Genomic DNA, 20,079 nt, shown 5'->3' with positions numbered 1-20,079 from the left:
GAAGAATATAATGCTCTGTATAGGGCAGGGGTGGCCAACCTGTGGCTCCGGAGCCACGTGCAGCTCTTCAGAAGTTAATATGCGGCTCCTTGTAGAGGCACCAACTCCGGGGCTAGAGCTACAGGTGCCAATTTTCCAATGTGCCGGGGGGTGCTCACTGCTCAACCCCTGGCTCTGCCACAGGCCCTGCCCCCACCCACCCTGTCCCACCCCCTCCTCCGAGCCTGCCATGCCCATGCCCATGCCCATGCCCATGCCCTCACCCCCACCCCCACCCCCACCCCAGAGCCTCCTGCAAGCCACGAAACAGCTGATCAGGAGGTGCGGGGAGGGAGAGGGAGGCGCTGATTGGCTGGGCTGCTGGTGGGCAGGAGATGCTGGGAGCGGGGGAGGGGGGCAGGGAATGATGGGGGGTTGCTGATGTATTACTGTGGATCTTTGGCAATGCAGATTGGTAAATTCTGGCTCCTTCTCAGGCTCCGGTTGGCCACCCCTGGTATAGGGGGACTGACCCTGCAGAGTTCCAGTTGGAAATTATATCTAGTCAGCTGCTCTCTACCCCTCTTTTGCTCCGGAGAAAATTCCAAGCAACTACAGAAAAGGTACAGGCCACTAGCAGGGGTTAAAGAGTCACAATTATTTTCCATTCTTCCCAGATTTTGGGTCTGAGAAGGGACAGCTGTGATTCTGACCAGTCAGTCAGAACAGCTGGACCTTGTTAGGCTAATGAGGGACTATAAAAAGGCTCTTCTCAGCAGGTACCATGTTAAAAAAAATGAGTTCTAGGGAACAGACTACTGAGAAAGGTAAGGGTGTCAGAGTTTGTTTAAATTAGTTTATTGATTTACCTGTTTGTTTATAGTGTGCTTGCTAACTATACAAGGAAGAAGTATGCCTCAACTATATTTTATTTATTTAAAATAAGCTAAAGGTATTTAGTCCACTCTGGGATAGGGAATTTTGTTGTTGTTTTTAAAAAAGGAGTGTGGGCTAAATAAACTATCCCTTTCTGCCCAGAGCCTCAGTTTGTACTTACTTATCCAGTGGGCCTAGCTGTACTGTATATTCATGTGTTTCTGCACTTATCTGTTTTAAGGGCTTTATTTCTGATTTGTGTATTTTTAAAAGGGCAGTGTCAGCCATAAAACAACCTGTGATACAGTCAGACTCCTGATCCTGGGCTCAGAACCGTGCAGGAGCACCTCGCACCCATCTGGAGACTCAGCGTAGTCAACAGCCACCACACTGCAGCATAGCTGCAATGGTGGTAGGGGGAACAAATGCTTTTCTTCTTACTTTCAGGCTGGCTGGGGAAGGGAAGTTAATCTCAAAGGAAGCAGTACGCCTTCCTCCCAGTGTGGAACAGAGCTCTGCTCCATAGGTGCCACTCTCCCCTAGCAGGGGGAGCCAGAGGGCAAGGATGAGCTTCCTTCTGCCAACAGGCTGCCTCCCCAAAAGTTTGTACGATGCTGAGGGGAGAGAGACTTGGACTGGCACCACTTCCAGTAGACAGAGGAAAGGTACATCAGTGACAGGGAGAATCCAGTCTCTTGGGAACATGGAGTCCTTGTTACGGGGTGGCACACAAAGGTCTCTGACATGGGGGAGAGGAGGGAGACTACCCAGAGCCTCAGGGAGGGACAGGCCACAGGCCTAGCATTGTGGGGACACACATGTCTGTATTTTTGCTTTATAAAAACTTTTCTTATGTAAAAGCTTTTTCATTGCATTGGTCGGTGGGTGCAAACATGGGCTATAAATTATATATTGCAGCATACTCGGGAGGAGGTGAAGGGTCTGAGTGTGTCTAGTCAAGTAGCTCTTTGTTTTCCCTAGATTTGGGTCAAAATTCATCCCCTGCATTGCAGTAGCAGAGCCTTGGTTTGTACATAGATAAATTTTAATGTGATGTTTTTTAAAATTGCTTGAAAGACTGCTGATTCATAATTCATGTGCCCCATGTATCCCATTACCCTTTTAACAACTCCCTACCTCCACCTCTCCATCAACCATCCACAAATATCCATGCCTCCTCCAGTATGAGCTACCAAGTCTCAACTATCTTATTGTAAGGATAATTTAAAGCATTGTCGATATTGGGATTACTTCCATAGTGAGTTGCATGATTTTTGGCTTTGGTTTCTTCTCTTATGCATATAGGATTTCCTATTAAATGAAATATATAAATTTCCTATCAAATTCTATGGCACACTTTAAACATCTCCATAGGGAAGATATTGTTCTCTGTTAAGTTTTATAGGTTTTCAAAATAATTTCTGTAGAACTTGTTTAACTTCTTCATTTCATCCCTTTTAAGTTATATAGGACTTTCCAGTAAGGCTACTGAGACTATCAAATGCCATGCTTTAGGTACAGATCTGCCCTGCAATCATGAGTTAATAACCTGGATGTAGATCCCCATCTCTGCTTCAACTGCCTTTTGATGGGAGAAAGTCTCAACGTCTTGCTGCTGCTTCTTTCATCTGCATTCCATAACCAGACTGTCTCGTAACCACTATTCCTTCTTCTTCTACAAAAGCTTCAAAATCCACTTCTTCTTTTGTCACCACAGCCAAAGCTGTGGTTCACACCCTGGTCATCTCTCCTTTGACTACAGTAGCCACATTCTCTCTGGCCTCTGATCGTTTCCCTCTCCAATCCATTCAACATGCTGCCCACAGCTCTGACCCAAGTTCCTGTTTCTTTCCACACTCCACTTCATGCTCTTTGTCTTCACTTTCAGTTCTTTGCAGAGCCCCTTTCCTGTCACTTGTCTCTTCACTTCTCCTCCCTGCACTCTATGCCACTTTAGCCCACCGTAGTGCACCCTTTGGCTCATCTCTCTCTTTTTTTTTTTTTGACTCTGCGGTTATTTTTTTCACGAACAATTGACTATGCTCGAAGTACTCCACCTCCACCAGTGAGGCAGGTAACCTTAGTCACTTCCTTCATGTCCCTTGGGACTGACTTCTTTTGCTTAACCTTTCACTGCAAAGCTCATTCCTTTGCCATCTGTTCCTGCTCTTCAGAACTACCAACCTGTGTGCCAAAAAATAAATCACATTGCATGACTTCCTGGGGCTCCCCTTTGGGTTCTCAGCTTCATTGTCTGATGTAAGCCCCCAACCTGTAAGCCAATGTGCATGATCCTGTGTGGTGCCTCACTGAAGTCACTGTGCGTCTGCGTGGGCACAAGGGTTTGCTCGTGCTGATCCCTTTGCAGGACTGGGATCTTAGGCCCCAATCCCACAAAGATTTACACACCTACCTCAGGTTTCAGAGTAGCAGCCGTGTTAGTCTGTATCCGCAAAAAGAAAAGGTGTACTTGTGGCACCTTAGAGACTAACAAATTTATTTGAGCATAAGCTTTCGTGAGCTACAGCTCACTTCATCGGATGCACCTATTTCACTTTATGCACTGAGTAGTCCCTTTGAAGTAAACTCACTGCATAAATTTAAGCAGGTGCTTATATCTTTGTGGCAATGGGGCTTTAGATTGCAATCTCTTTGGGACAGGAATCTTTAGTGTTTATTCCTGTCTGTATCTGTGGTGCTGTAGAAATACATAGTACATAACAATAATTTTTTTTTCTATGGTGCCATTTTCTTTCCCTCTTTTCTCCAGCTCAGAGCTGAAATTTGGCAAGTTGCAGCTACTGGGCCAAATTCTGACTGCTTACAGTGGTGTAAATCCAGAGTTATGTTGACTTCAGTGGAATTACTGCAGACTCACCCTGGTGTAACTCAGTTTAATTTGAGCCAATAGGTTTTATGGAGAGAACTACTTGATTTGAGCAAGTCACTGTGCATTTGGAAAATAAGGTTAAAAAAACTGAAACAGGACATATTAAAAATAATGAAACATTCCTTTCACGCCAGCAGAAACAAAATTGTAATTACAATTGCAAATCATCTTTGCTGTTGCGACCCAAATTCTCATCAGAAACATAGCACTGCACACCACCAAAGTGCGTAAAACTCAGCTGAGCTCATATGAGTTGCCTGTACCAACGGTCTCTGATAACAGATCTCCAGCGTAATCTACATGAATGCAGTTTTATTGTTTCCCAGCAAATGAAAACTAAATGGCATTATATCTTTGAGAATGAGAAATGAGCACTATTGGGGGCTTTTTTTTTCCCCCTCTTACCTGTTTAAGGATTTCTGCTGCTGTTTCATGTGAGCAATCAAATATCACATAGAACTCCTTGCCTTTCTTCATCTCCTTGAGTAAAGGCCTGGCATCTTTATTCCCAGAGGGCAACTGACGGATTTTGATTTTAATGTTATATCTAGAAGGGGCTTTGATGAGCTCTTGCAGGCGAATTAGACCTAGAAAATGACAACCAATCATATAGTTGACTGTTCTGTGAAACGACTATTTATTGACACTTAATCTCTTATCATTCCCAATATATTTCAAGCTGCCACCTATCTAAAGGTTAAGCTATTAACTTCTCATTTGTCATCTTTCTTGCTGGTGTGGTTTATGAAGCTGTTTTCCCTTTGTGGGCATATTTACCTTGGAAACATAAACACTACAAATAGAATTACATCTTAGGAAAAATTCAAACCTTTCTTCCCAGCCTCTAATCATAAACATCAATGTTAAACAAAGCAAACCTGGAATTGTAAACCTCTATTAAATGTTCCTTTATAACTTCAAAAGTGGGCAAATAAGAAAGCAATTTCAGGCAATAAGCATATCCACCATAGTTCACTTACAATCCAGTAGGTTAGGATGAGTGGCACTTAGCAATATTTATTATTTATAGGCATTTCTGTGGTGCTTATCACTCTAGTGCCAGAGTACCTTCCAATACCTTCGAAGTAGAGAATTATCATTCATTATATTTTTTGGAGAAAGTGAGGCATAGTGAAGTTAAGTGTCCTGTATAACATCACACAGGAAGAGTGATGCAGTGAATATCTCCTGACACCCAGTTCTGTGCCTTAACCACAAGGCCATCCTGCTTCTCATACTATTAGACATGCCTAGCTTGATTTCCAGGGGCTTAAAAACTCAGGTCTTTTGATTTAGGACCAGACCTAATTTACAGTTGGGTGTAAATCTGGACAGTTTAAGTGAAGCCAGCAGGGCTATGCTGATTCACCACAGTTGAGGATCTGCCCCCAACTATCTAAATGCAGTACACTGCTTGCTTACTAATAGGGTTGTCAAGCGATTAAAAAAAAATTAATCATGATGAATCAAGCTGTTAAACAATAATACAATACCATTTATTTAAATATTTTAGGATATTGTCTATATTGTAAGTATAGTGATTTCAATTACAACACAGAATACAAAGTGTACAGAGCTCACTTTGTATAATTACAAATATTTACATTGTAAACATTTTTCAGTTCATTTAATACAAGTACTATAGTGCAATCTCTTTATCATGAAAGTTGAACTTACAAATGTAGAATTATGTACAAAAAATGCATTCAAAAACAAAACCATGCAAAACTTTAGAGCCTACAAATCCACTCAGTTCACCCAGTTGCTCAGACAAATAAGTTTGTTTACATCTGCAGGAGATAGTGCTGCCTGCTTCTTATTTACATCACCTGAAAGTGAGAACAGGCGTTCGCATGGCACTGTTGCAGTCGGCGTTGCAAGATATTTACATGGCAGATGCACTAAAGATTCATATGTCCCTTCATGCTTCAGCCACCATTCCAGAGAACATGCATCCATGTTGATGATGGGTTCTGCTTGATAACAATCCAAAGCAGTGCAGACCGACACATGTTCATTTTCATCATCTGAGTCAGATGCCACCAGCAGAAGGTTGATTTTTCTTTTTTGGTGGTTCGGGTTCTGTATTTTCCGCATCAGAGTGTTGCTCTTTTAAGACTTCTGAAAGCATGCTCCACACCTCGTCCCTCTCAGATTTTGGACGGCACTTCAGATTCTTAAACCTCTGGTTGAGTGCTGTAGCTATCTTTAGAAATCTCACATTGGTACCTTCTTTGCGTTTTGTTAAATCTGTAGTGAAAGCGTTCTTAAAATGAACAACATGTGCTGGATGATCAGCCAAGACTGCTATAACATGAAATATATGGCAGAATGCAGGTAAAACAGCAGGAGACACACAATTCTCCCCCCAAGGAGTTCAGTCACAAATTTAATTAACACATTTTTTTTAATGAGCATCATCAGCATGGAAGTATGTCTTCTGGAATGGTGGCTGAAGCATGAAGGGCATAAGAATTTTTAGCATATCTGGCATGTAAATACCTGGCTACAAAAGTGCCATGTGAACACCTTTTCTCACTTTTCAGGTGACATTGTAAATAAGAAGTAGGCAGCTTTATCTCCTGTAAACATAAACAAACTTGTTTGTCTTAACAATTGGCTGAATAACCAGTTGGACAGAGTGGGCTTGTAGGCTGTAAAGTTTTACATTGTTTTTTTGAGTTCAGTTATGTAAAAAATCTCCATTTGTAAGTTGCACTTTAATGATGAAGAGATTGCACTAGAGTATTTTTCAATTCATCTCCTATTTTTTGTTTATAGGTGGGGTCTGCTGCTGAGAAAGGGTAGTCATGCCCTGGGAAGAGGATTCTTGGAGCTGGTACAGCCAGAAAGAGAAGGGGAGCCAGTGTAGCAAGAAGCAGTCCAGGGAAGGAGCAGTGAGGGTAGAGAGAGAGGAAGCCCAGAACTGCTGAGCTCAGTGTCCCTGGACTGGAATCTTGAGAAGAGGGTGGGTCTGGGCTCCCCTACCAATCACCAAGGGCATGGCATAGAGCTGAGGCAGTGAATGGGAAGACTGCCTAGGCCTGTACCCCAGAAGGGGGAACGCTGCAGCTGATCTACACTACTGCAGTAAATCAATCTAAGTTAAGCTACTTCAGTTACGTGAATAACATAACTAGGGTTGCCAATTTTTTAATTGCACAAAACGGAATACCCTTGCCCCCTCCCCCTGCCCAGCCTCTTCTCTGAGGCTTCACCCTGCTCACTCCATCCCCCCCCCTCCCTCTGTCGCTCGCTCTGCCCCACCCTCACTCACTGACTCATTTTCACTGGGCTGGGGTAGGCAGCTGGGGTGTGGGAGGGGGTGAGGGCATCAGCTGCAAGTGCAGACTCTGGGGTGAAGGGTTTGGGGTGCAGGAGGAGACTCTGGGCTAGGGGTTGGGCCATGGGAGAGGGTTTGGGGCTTGGGCTCTGGAAGGGAGTTTGGGTGTGGGAGAGGCCTCAGGACTGGGGCAGAGGGTTGGGGTACAGGAAGGGGTGTGGGTTCTGGGAGGGGGTTGGGGGTAGGGGTGTGGGCTGCAGGCTGTGCTTACCTTGGGTGGATCCCTGAAAGTGGTGGCATGTTTCTCCGCCTCCTCGGGGGAGGCGCAGCCAGGTGGCTCTGCATGCTGCCTCTGTCCACAGGTGCCACAGGGCACTTGGGGAAGGGGTAACACGCAGAGCCCCCACAGCTACCCCTTCACCTAGGAGCTGAGGGAGATGCCGCTGCTTCTGGGAAGCTGCACAGAGCCTCCGGCCAACACCGCACCAACCAGACTTTTAATGGCCCGGTCAGCGATGCTGACTGGAGCCACCAGGGTCCCTTTTCAACCAGGCGTTCCAGTTGAAAAACAGACACCTGGCAACCCTAAATGTAACTTAAGTTGACGTAGCTAGATCCACTTACTGTGGGGTTTGCACTGTGTCAATGGGAGACACTCTCCTGCCGACTTCCCTTAGCTTCTCAGGGAGGTGGTGTACACAAATAAATGGGAGAGTACTCTCTGATTGACATAGCGTGTCTTCACCTGACCTGCAAAATCAACACTGCTACATCAATTGCAGCCGTGCCAATTTAGCGGGCAGTGTAGACATGCCCTGAGTGATCTAGCTGGAGGGCTAAGTCACAAAGGAGACATGGATGGTCTGGGAGTGACAATGGAACTGCAGAACAGAAGGAGAGACAGAGTAATGGTGTGCTAACCATGGCAGGGGCTGTCTACCTTAAGAGCTAATCCTCAGAGTGACCAGGAGAAGGCACCAGATCAGTGGTGACAGGTGCACCTAGGATTGCCACCTTTCCACTTGTGGGTAACCAGACCCCAGCGGCCCCACCCCTGAGGGGGTCTCTGCTTTGCTTCTTCACCCACCACCAGATAAAACCATTCCAGACATCAGGGCTTCTCAAATGACAACCAGACACACAAACTGAAACCTGGATTGTCTGGGTGAAAATGGGATGGGTGGTAACCTTAAGTCCCAGTGACAGGATAAATGGAATAAAAGCAAGAGATACCTACTAAGAAAAACTAACAAATAGTAATTATGAAAATGAACCCCTGAGCAGGCCAGTGGGAGGGGGCATATTTTATTTACTTTGTGTTTGACCCTACTTGGCTGAATAATCCTCTAGTATAAGTGCTGTACTAATACAAGGCAAACTACAAGATAAAGCATCACTTTTTCCTCTGATGTTAACTGATGATTGCTACATTGTATGGTGTTGGCTTTCACTCAAGAACTCACACTTATATTGGAACAAATGCCTTTTCCCCTGTTGTACTGGTTCTGTGCTTTTCGGGGAGGTTTAAGCATCAACAGTCAATATAACCATTATGAGTATTCAAATGGAAATCATTGTACACATGGTCAGACCACAGTCTGGCTTCCAGCCAAGCTCCTCAATTCATTGTTATAAGAATGGAGCACAGGCTTCTGAAACTGACTAGCAAGCAGGGGAGTTTATGTAATTTGGCTGTAAACTTGTAGTTTGGCTGTCTCAAACATTCAAGTATTTTGTTGCAAACTGTGATGCTTCAGCCACTGGGACCAAAATGATTTTAACAAAAAAATGGAGATTCAGAAAACATTTCTGGTGCGTTGAGAGCTTCATACTGACAATAATATCCGAGCTCGAACATTCTTGCTTTGTTTAAATGTGTTCTGTAGCAACAGGAATTACACTACAGTTGTGGGTGAACTGTGGGAGCAAGAATGGGATTTGCTGGAGAAAATGACTCTGCATGGCAGGGGTGAAGGAAAAAGCCCAACTCCCTCAGAATGTACTGTGGAAAATGTAGGCTTGCACTGATGTCTGGTCTTTCTAATGTATTTCGTCCCTGACCTCCCCCACCCAGGTTCCTAGGAGCGGTAGCTAAGTATTCTGGGCCAAATGAAAGGGCAAGGTGCAGCTGCAGGGGAACAAAGAAATTGAAGAAGCACTTATGTCTGAAAAAAGAAAAGGAGTACTTGTGGCACCTTAGAGACAAATTTATCTGAGCATAAGCTTTTGTGAGCTACAGCTCACTTCATCGGATGCATTCAGTGGAATAAATTTGTTAGTCTCTAAGGTGCCACAAGTACTCCTTTTCTTTTTGCAAATACAGACTAACACAGCTGCTACTCTGAAACCTGAATTATGTCTGAAAGCAGCTGCTATTTTAAGAACAGCCAAACCCCCACAAACGGTGACTGGAAGTAATCAATAGCAAAGAGAAATACCTTTAGAAAGAAAAGTGTGTGAGAAGTTACACTTCAATTTTTGAAGCTGAGATTTGAATGCCATCACAATTTGATGTTCTAGGTTTTGAGGTTGGGGGAGAAAGTGTATTAGCTGGGCATATGCAGCACTTAGAATTTCAGGCTCTGTTACTTTGGTGGTAATATCTCAAAGCTCAATCTGCATTGGGAAAATTTTAACAAATTGGCAATCAAGGCTGGTGGAATGGAGCCAGGGTCTGTGGTTCTCTACGACATAAGAAATGATATGTAAGGTGCAGGTAGGTGATGAATAGTGAAGGGGAAAAAAACGTGAAATGTGGTATATGCCTGACATGGAGTCAGTGGAAGGATGCAAAGAGGGGGTAATATCATAGTCAAAGCAAGGAGCCAGAAAAATTATTTTTGCAGCAACATTTTGAATGGATTTAGGTAGGAAAGATGGTGCTTGATAAGACAAGAAGAGGTTGTAGTGTCAAGACGTGAAATAATGAGGACCCAGAGGAGAATATTTAGCTGTGTGGATGGAGAAAGGCTGTATCTTAAAGATATTGTGTGTAATTCCTAGGGATGGAAATTATACCCTGAACAGTTGCATTCTTAATTTCTTTCATGGATTCATATAGCCATTTATCAGAACACTTGAATAATATTTTTTTTACCCCATGGCTATTAGAAATATAGTAGACCCTTTGCTGAAAACTGGAGGAATTAACTCACAATAGGGTTTTAATTCAAAAGTCAAAACAAATACTTCAGGAATGTTGAGGAACAAGGCTCTGTATCTTGCACCTAAAATTCACTGAAGTTTGATACATGTTGATTGAACTCTGGAGTTTGGCATTCCATTCATAAGATGATGTTTGTATGTGTCTAACTGACTAAAAGGACTAACTGATTTTTTTTTAATTAAAATTGTATTAGAATGTGAAAGTAGCAAGTGCTAAGCTGTAGTTACTGCTGAAGAGGCACTGTTTTTATAAACTCTTCGAGTGCCTAATTTTCTGAATAAATCACCTCTTGGCTGAAATTTCACACACTACTATTTCGACCACCTGGTTTATGGTTGTTTGAACATGGGCAAATTATTTAATTAGATTTAAACAGTAAAAAAGAGAGAGAAAAGAGGAGATAAAGCTCATATAAAAAGCTTTAGGCACCCTGACAATTAATTAATCTTAGAGCAATATAACAATGATCCTCCAGGAGAATTAGAAAATCATAGCTGGAGAGGGCAAACTCAACCCACCAGCAGCATATAAATTAGTAAATGGTTAACAATTTAATGGTATGTATTATGGTGTGGGACTTCCTTCATTTACCTCCACCTCCAAAAAAATTGAGTTATTTGACCTCAACATTTTTCTAAAATCAAGTTTGTTTAAAAATTTCAAACATACCATAGCCTAATTCTTTATTGAGCAAATGTGCTGTGATATTTTTGAAAAGAATAAAGCTTTAGGAAATTTTATTTTATAAATATGTGGGTGCTAATGAGGCAAATGCATGCTATGTAGGGGTCTACTATAGACCACAAAATCAATAGGAGTAGGTGAATGTGAGCTATTTCTAGAACAAATAGCAGAAATATCCAAAACAAAAGAGCTGGTAGTAATGGGGGACTTTAACTACCTAGTCATCAACTACAAAGACATCGTTTGAAAAGTAATTTGACAAAACACAAGTGTCTCTAAATTTTTGGAATCCATTGGGGACAGCCTCTTGTTTCAGAAGGTGGAGGAAGTAACCAGGGGAGAGCCATTTTAGAGGAGGAATTGCTTGCAAATCTGAAAGCAATTTGGGTGAAAGTGATCATAAATGATAAATTTCATCATTTCTATGGAAAGGAAGGCTTGTGGACAACAGAGTAAAGACAATAGACTTCAAAACAGATTTTCAGAAATTTATAGAACTGGTAGGTAAGGTCCCATGGGAAGAAAATCTAGGGGAACAAGAGTTCGGGAGAGCTAGCAGTTTCTGAGAGACAATATTGCCAGCAGAACGGCAAACGATCCCGATGCAAAGGAAAGATAGGAAGAAAAGTAAGACGCCAATATGAGTCCATCAGGAGCTCTTTAATTACCTGAAAATCAAAAAGGAATGATACAGAAAGTGGAAACATGGACAAATTGCTAAGGATGAGTTCCGAATAATAACACAATCATGTAGGAACAAAATCAGAAAGGCGAAGACGCAAAATAAATTATACCTAATAAGGGACAAAAAGCATTACAAAGAGGTTTTTTTAAATATATTAGGAACAAGAGAAAGATGAAGGAAAGTGCAGATCCACTACTTAGCAAGGAAGGAGAGCTAATAACAGATAACATCAAAAATACTGATTTTTCTATTTTCCTTCCATGCTCACTAAAAAGGTTAATAGTGACCAGGTACTTAACACAATAAATACTAATAAGAGGGGAAGGAATGCAACCCAGAGCAGCCCTAATGTTGTGCATGTATTCCAATAAGGCAAGCAGGATGACCCAGGTAACAATAGTCTGGTTAGCCTGGCATCAGTTCCAGGCAAAATAATGAAAAGGATGATACGGGATTCAATTGATAAAGAATTGAAGGATGGGACTATAATTAAAGCCAGTAAACTTGGTTTTATGGAGAATAGGTCTTGTCAAACAAACCAGATTTCTTTCTTTGAGGCAATTACAAGATTGGTTGATAAAGATAACTGTGTAGATATAATATACTTAAACTTTTGTGAAGTGTTCGACTTAGTATCGCATGACTGATTAAGAAATTAGCACTGTACAATATGAATAAAGCATTTGCTGAATGGATAAAGAACTGGCTACCTGACATTTCAACAAGTAGTTGTGGTTGAGGAATCATCATCAAATGGTGGTGTTTCTAGTGGGGTTCTTCCAGGATCAGTACTAGGCCCAATCCAGAAGTAAATATAAAATCGCTGCTGATGTAATTTGTGAATGATGATAAGATTGGGGGAATGATAAATAATGAGGGTGGGGCAATCATTGCTCAATCTGGATTACTTGGTTACCTGGGCCTACGCAAACAAATGCAAACACAAATTATGTACTCTGATCTACTTACTGAACTAATATCTTTAAGGTCCAGTTTTATCTAAAACATGTCATGATTGGTGCTTCAGACTAGGAGCCAGTTCCTCAGCTAGTGTAAAATAGCATAGCTCCATGGAAGAATATTTGAAGAGTTCTGACAAAGAAATAATTGGAGTGACAGTGTAGTAGGGCAATGGATTTGGAGTCAGGAGACCTGGGTTCTATTTCCAGGTCAGCCATTAAGTCGCATTGTGTTGCTGGGTGAATTACTTAATCACTCTGTGCCTCTGTTCCCCCTCCAACCCTTTGTCTTGTCCATTTGAAAGAATATAAGCTCTTCAAAGCAGGGACTTTATTGTGTGTTTGTACAGTATCTAGCACAATACTAGGTGCAACTGTAATATTAGTAAGACTAAAAGTGCTGGTAATGTACACTTAATTTCTAAGAAAAAATGAGGTTTGCTGTTTTCCTACAGTTTTAGTAAGTTTTTTTTCTTTTTATAGTGTAGTAACTTAAAAAAAACCCCGAGCCAAGCAGTTCCTGCTCAGAATCCAAAGGTGGCGTCTTTTATTGATCATACTTGACTTGTTTGCTCTGCCGACTCCCATTTAATGTCATGATTATTCATTTACATTGTAAATATCTCTGCAGATCAAATCTCTTTAACATTAATCATCTCTGGAACGTAAGTAAGCAACACTTCATGTTTTTAACGCTAATTGGGTAATATATTGCTAGACTGAAACATAAATTTACATTTATATATCCATAAATATATTGACATCTTGTCTTGTGAATCCAACAAAACGTTGCTGAGCTACAATAACCTTACTAAAAGAAAAGGAGTACTAGTGGCACCTTAGAGACTAACCTAACCTTAAAACTCCAGATGTGGCTAGCAAGGATTCTGTGGTCATAACATTTTTTGACATCTATTTTATGATATAAATTATCAGTTTTGAGCATCCCATTTAAGGGCTTTGTGGTCAATAGTAAGACACTTGGATTGTACAGAATAGGGGTGGATAAACAAGTATCAAAGGATCTATTTAGACACCATTTGAATTCCTGTATAGAGGTGTGAAAGCCCCACTATCTTTCTATGTGAACTCAATAGACAATAGGAAAAGAAGAAAATTAAGTCGTATATGGTCAGCAGTGCAATACCACATTTGGGAGGGGAGAGTTGTGGCAGATGAACAATAGGAGTTTCAAAAGCGCTTAGTGTAGGCTGTGTCTTCACTGCAAAAAAGATAGGATTTTTTTTTAAAACTGGGATAACTAAATGTACATTAACTATCCCACTGTAACAATCCTAGTGGAAACAAAGCAGAGTGGTTTTACTGAGAGGTAAACTATAGAGGTGAAGTCAATGCTATACACCAACCTATGGCTGATCTCACCTAGTTTACCTCACAATAAAAATACAGTGCTCTTTCTCCCTCCAACTCCCACTAGGATTTTATAGTGATAGCCAATGCTGGTTAGCTATCCTGCTATAAAAGCAATCCTTTCTGACCATGAAGACGAAACCTTAACTTAACTCTGCCATTGATGTTGGAGTTAAGCTAACACAGAGCACTTTTTTTTTTTTTAAATCCCACCCTAAAGTTGTAAGCGTAATACCTTGACCCCTGGGGTAGCAGGGATTGTGTTGCTAAAGACTCTACCCTCCTCTAGCTGTGTTATAAGAAGCAGCTCACATGAATTCCAGAGATACAGATGTATCCAGTGTCCCTTGGGTGCTGGTAGTGGACTCAGCCCTGAATCATTTTCTTAGCCAAAGCTCTTAACTAATGTAACTGAGAGGTTTTTGACTGAATAAAGATTTTAAAATGGCATTACTTTCAACTGGCTGTTGGAAGCTGAGGCTATGCAACTTCAGCCTTGATTTTTATTTATTTTATTTTTGCTTGCATTGAGAAGAGCATGTATGAGTGTGCTGCATTTGTCTAAAATGCAAGTGTGGTTTAGTTAGCTCAGTTCCACTGGCCTCTGCATTGTTTTTGGAAGCATGTTAAAGAATCACCTTTGTGATTTAAAGGTGTTGCCCTGAAATGTAATTTCATCTGAGTCTCTGGGGTGCCTTATGAAAAATGTGTCTGTATCCCTTTTTGCTTGGAGTTCCTATGTTTTGAGATCTGACAGTTTGAAAATTTCTATAAGCTGTAAATGGAATGTTGCACATAAACTTTTCCTGCAACAGGTGCAGAATTTTAAGTCTGTCTACACTGGTTTAGACTATGCCTGGTCAGAGGCAGATTAGGCGTTTGTGGGGCTCTGGGCCAGTGCAAGTTGGGGCCCCTCCCTACCACTTCTGCCTGCAGTCCCCTCTGCCCCCACCCCTGGTGTGTCTGCTGGGGAAATGGGGTCAGGGCAGAGTGGGTGGGTGCACAGCAGTGCCCATTTTTCCAGGGGCCTCCCAATTGGCCATGGCCCCAGGCACAGGCCCTGTTGGCCCAGTGGCTAATCTGCCACTGCTGACGATGATATTCAAACATTTCTTGTAAAGATGATTGTGGCATCGTTTCACTGGCTGATGTGCTAACAGGACCTTTTCTGAGAAATGTGGGTTAGAATGGTTCTGTAGGCTACCTGAGGAGATGCAGTTTGGTTAAGACGATTCTCAGTAACTGAATCTTTTTCCACATTAGTGAGGGGAATGGCACTGGTTGAAATATGGTTGTTGCTATATCAGCATGGTTTTAGACTTTGCCAACCTGGGCACTAACATCTGCTACCATAGTCTGAATGAGTTGATAATCCATGTCCATTGCAAATCCAGTCTCTTTCAAATATTCAGAAATTCTTAAGGAGCATTCAGGGCAAATTCCTAGTCTTCCGCCACCTTTGGAAACACTTCACCATGTTCCTAGGAAGGCAAAAGTTTCCGCAAATCTCTTCCTTCACTGAACAAAAGGATATATGCTAGTGGTACTGATCTTCTAAAGAAAGAATAGTAAATATGGCAGGCGACCAGCTTGGCTTAACGGTGAAATCCTAGCAGATCTTAAACATAAAAAAGAAGCTTACAAGAAGTGGAAGTGGACATATGACCAGGGAAGAGTATAAAAATATTGCTTGGGCATGTAGAAATGAAATCAGGAGGGCCAAATAGCACCTGGAGCTGCAGCTAGCAAGAGATGTCAAGAGTAACAAGAAGGGTTTCTTCAGGTATGTTGGCAACAAGAAGAAAGCCAAGGAAAGTGTGGGCCCCTTACTGAATGAGGGAGGCAACCTGGTGACAGAGGATGTGGAAAAAGCTAATGTGCTCAATGCTTTTTTTGCCTCTGTCTTCACTAACAAGGACAGCTCCCAGACTGCTGCGCTGGGCATCACAACATGGGGAGTAGATGGCCAGCCCTCTGTGGAGAAAGAGGTGGATAGGGACTATTTAGAAAAGCTGGACGTGCACAAGTCCATGGGGCCGGACGAGTTGCATCCGAGAGTGCTAAAGGAATTGGCGGCTGTGATTGCAGAGCCATTGGCCATTATCTTTGAAAACTCGTGGCGATCGGGGGAAGTCTCAGATGACTGGAAAAAGGCTAATGTAGTGCCAATCTTTAAAAAAAGGAAGAAGGAGGATCCTGGGAACTACAGGCCAGTCCGCCTCACCTCAGTCCCCAGAAAAATCCATGGAGCAGGTCCTCAGAGAATCAATCCTGAAGCACTTACACGAGAGGAAAGTGATCAGGAACAGTCAGTACGGATTCACCAAGGGTAGGTCATGCCTGACTAATCTAATCGCCTTCTATGATGAGATTACTGGTTCTGTGGATGAAGGGAAAGCAGTGGATGTATTGTTTCTTGACTTTAGCAAAGCTTTTGACACGGTCTCCCACAGTAGTCTTGTCAGCAAGTTAAGGAAGTATGGGCTGGATGAATGCACTATAAGGTGGGTAGAAAGTTGGCTAGATTGTCGGGCTCAACGGGTAGTGATCAATGGCTCCATGTCTAGTTGGCAGCCGGTGTCAAGTGGAGTGCCCCAGGGGTCGGTCCTGGGGCCGGTTTTGTTCAATATCTTCATAAATGTTCTGGAGGATGATTTGGATTGCACTCTCCGCAAATTTGCGGATGATACTAAACTGGGAGGAGTGGTAGTTACGCTAGAGGGCAGGGATAGGATACAGAGGGACCTAGACAAATTGGAGGATTGGGCCAGAAGAAATCTGATGAGGTTCAATAAGGATAAGTGCAGGGTCCTGCACTTAGGACAGAAGAACCCAATGCACAGCTACAGACTAGGGACCGAATGGCTAGGCAGCAGTTCTGCAGAAAAGGACCTGGGGTGACAGTGGACGAGAAGCTGTATATGAGTCAGCAGTGGGCCCTTGTTGCCAAGAAGGCCAGTGGCATTTTGGGATGTATAAGTAGGGGCATAACCAGCAGATCGAGGGACGTGATCGTTCCCCTCTATTCGACATTGGTGATGCCTCATCTGGAGTACTGTGTCCAGTTTTGGGCCCCACACTACAAGAAGGATGTGGAGAGAGTCCAGCGAAGGGCAACAAAAATTATTAGGGGTCTGGAACAGATGACTTATGAGGAGAGGCTGAGGGAACTGGGATTGTTTAGTCTGCAGAAGAGAAGAATGAGGGGGGATTTGATAGCTGCTTTCAACTACCTGAGAGGTGGTTCCAGAGAGGATGGTTCTAGACTATTCTCAGTGGTGGAAGAGGACAGGACAAGGAGTAATGGTCTCAAGTTGCAGTGGGGGAGGTTTAGGTTGGATATTAGGAAAAACTTTTTCACTATGAGGGTGGTGAAACACTGGAATGCATTCCCTAGGGAGGTGGTAGAATCTCCTTCCTTAGAAGTTTTTAAAGTCAGGCTTGACAAAGCCCTGGCTGGGATGATTTAATTGGGGATTGGTCCTGCTTTGAGCAGGGGGTTGGACTAGATGACCTCCTGAGGTCCCTTCCAACCCTGATATTCTATGGTATCCCAGTGTACAGCAATGAAAGTGTCATCCACGTACCACATTGTGCACATGGGGAAGGGATCTTCACCACAAGAGGAATACATTCTTCTGTATTTCATTTCCAGGGGAGCAGCATCAGCAGCAACTGCAGAACGCACAGCCTGACTTTCAGATACTCACTCACTTGTTATCCAGGCTGGTGATTTCAGGGCACAATTCAAGGGACACCGATATCATCCATGTTAAAATGGCTTCAATTTGAGTTACTCAACAGTAATCTTCTACATACAATTACTTCCAGGTCAGCTATGCATCAGTGCGATTCTCAACCTGACATTCATAGATTCCAAGGCCAGAAGGGATCACTGTGATCATCTAGTCTGACCTCCTGTGTAACGCAGGCCACAGAACTTCCCCAAAATAATTCCTAGAGCATACTCACACAAACTATTACTCAGCACAGCCTGTGGAGATTAGCTATTTGATTTTGTATTATTGTTCTCAGTGATGAAAAGCACAATGTCATTTTATAGCAGTGGTCAAACCATATTCTTTCTGTATGCAAAGCACCAGCTGGTACCGCGAGGGTGGTAGCACTTGAATGGGCAGCTCTGAATTCTGATAAAGTGAAAACTTGTAAAAGTGTGTCAAGTGATAAGTTTCTACACTACATCCTAGGAGAATTCTCCCATATGTGCTACATCCTACTACCTTCAGTTTTTATGAAACAAAATATCTTTATATATAATCATGCCCCAACGGTTACGTACCTGTACTGTCTTCATATACTACTGTCACTATTTTCCAGTTGTAATATAATACCAAATCCAAAATTGCCCTACTGATGGCTGCATAGTCTGGGTAGAGGTTGATATAAAATGTATCTTTGTTATCCACTGTAGGGTGCTTCCATCGGGTCTGTATATGTGGAACTTCAAGAGCATTGCAAATAGACTGCACTGCACTGACCGAGGAACTGTGGGAGGGACCAAACAGTGCAGCTACACCAAGCGCAAGCTGGTCACATGCTGTGAAAGAGAGGAAGGGGAGAAGAGCTGTAAATGATCTGCAAAGTCAGGTAATGTGCTGCATTTTTAGTTTGGTTTTGTGGTACATTTTGTGTATTGAAAGGCGTGCTTTTGAGAATGGGTGACCGCGCTGCTCTCCAGTCCCCCAAGGCACCTGCATTAGAGATACTTTACATTGCACAGCTGATGAGCAGTATATCACAGAATCAACTCGCTGCAAATAAAAAATAAGATGACTGTTTCACTTCATTACCTTTCATCAGACTGAGCTGAAATGCCTCACCCAATGTGGTGTTATCCTGGAGAAACCTAGAGCTACACTGAAAACCTATATGTCAAATGAATGTCATATGAATTAAGTTTCATGGCAGAGTGACAATGGAGAGGTTGGCCAACTGCTATCAAAATGAGTTAGTTTGTTAATTTCAAGCCAAAGAGTTATAAAGAGGCAAGGGCATTGTGATTCGTGTTGTATATTTCTTGCTTTTTACTATTAAGGGTCAGGGACGGTATTTCCAATAAAAAGAGAAATGGAGATTTGCTGCACATTGGTATATTCATTTTTAAAATGTCAAGCAAATGTCTTCTAGCGATTAAGTAATTTAAATGCAAAATGATGTAATGCATATTCGATCCAGTCTTGCTCCCACTGGGGTCAATAGCAAAATTCCCATTGCAATTAATAAGAGCAGGCCCAAGCCAGTGATATCATAAGAAAAGAAAATAAGATTGTTCTGGAAATCATATCAAAGCAGGATACCTTTACTCCAATCACCATAATGTATGCTATTTCTAGCCATAAACTAAAAAACCCCACACCCATGTTGCTCTACACCTCTCTGTTCCTCTCCTCTTTTCCTCAGGCTAATCATTCTAAAATGCAACAAAATTTACAGCTCTTGTGTATGTGATAGAAATCTAGCTGCAAATATTTCTAATCTTTATGGGTTGGGGTGAAACCATTCCATGTAGCCTGCAGTGATCTGATTCTTGTTTGTTGGAAATGTTGAATAAACACAAAATAAACTGCAGTTACTTGAAATGCTTAAAATTATCCAAACAAAGACAATGAGCTTGAGCTCTTCTCTGCTAATATTTAGCTCTATGATACTAGTCCAATGTGACAGAAAATCAAGCACTTCTTATTTTCTCAGCTTACAAATGAGCACTGTGTACGCACACCGCATGAAACATGGCTTTCCAAGGTTTAATTTGCAAGCCTTCTTAAAGGATTGTGGGTACTGATGTCTGTTAAAGCTTATTCCTTCACTCTCCCACTTCCCTGGTCCTTCTCGCATGAACAGAGAGCAACAATACCCAAAGTCCGAAGGTGCAAACAATTTGATGTTTATTGGGGTGATCTTCCAGCAAGCTTAAATCCAAGTTCCTTTTTCCTTATTTTCGAATCCCAACTTACTTCCTGTTTTTCCCTAATTTATATAGTAATATTCTTAGGTATACCTTAACCAATCATTCTACTTAAATGTACCTAACCAATCCTAACATATTGTAACATGATTAGCTAACCAATTATATCCCACCACCTTAATTAGTTTACACCCAGCAAAATAAATTATACAGCAGACAAACAATCACAGAACCAGACAGAGACCATGCCAGTAAACAAT

General features: G+C 42.2%; 1 protein-coding gene across 1 annotated transcript in view; it reads right to left on the bottom strand.

Annotated features, from left to right (window-relative positions):
• GRIK1 (glutamate ionotropic receptor kainate type subunit 1) overlaps positions 1 to 20,079 on the bottom strand; it is a 233,388-nt gene that overhangs the window by 99,403 nt on the left and 113,906 nt on the right. The window contains exons 3-4 of the mRNA XM_077807269.1: positions 18,194 to 18,451; positions 4,151 to 4,332 (exon numbers count right to left, since the gene is read on the bottom strand). Coding sequence (XP_077663395.1) covers positions 4,151 to 4,332; positions 18,194 to 18,451 — 440 coding nt within the window. The remainder of the gene's footprint in view (positions 1 to 4,150; positions 4,333 to 18,193; positions 18,452 to 20,079) is intronic.

Source organism: Eretmochelys imbricata, chromosome 1 (genome assembly GCF_965152235.1).
Source record: "Eretmochelys imbricata isolate rEreImb1 chromosome 1, rEreImb1.hap1, whole genome shotgun sequence".
Classification (NCBI taxonomy): Eukaryota; Metazoa; Chordata; order Testudines; family Cheloniidae; genus Eretmochelys; species Eretmochelys imbricata.
The sequence above is the reverse complement of the archived record's forward strand: the minus strand, read 5'-3'. Positions and strand labels throughout refer to the sequence as shown.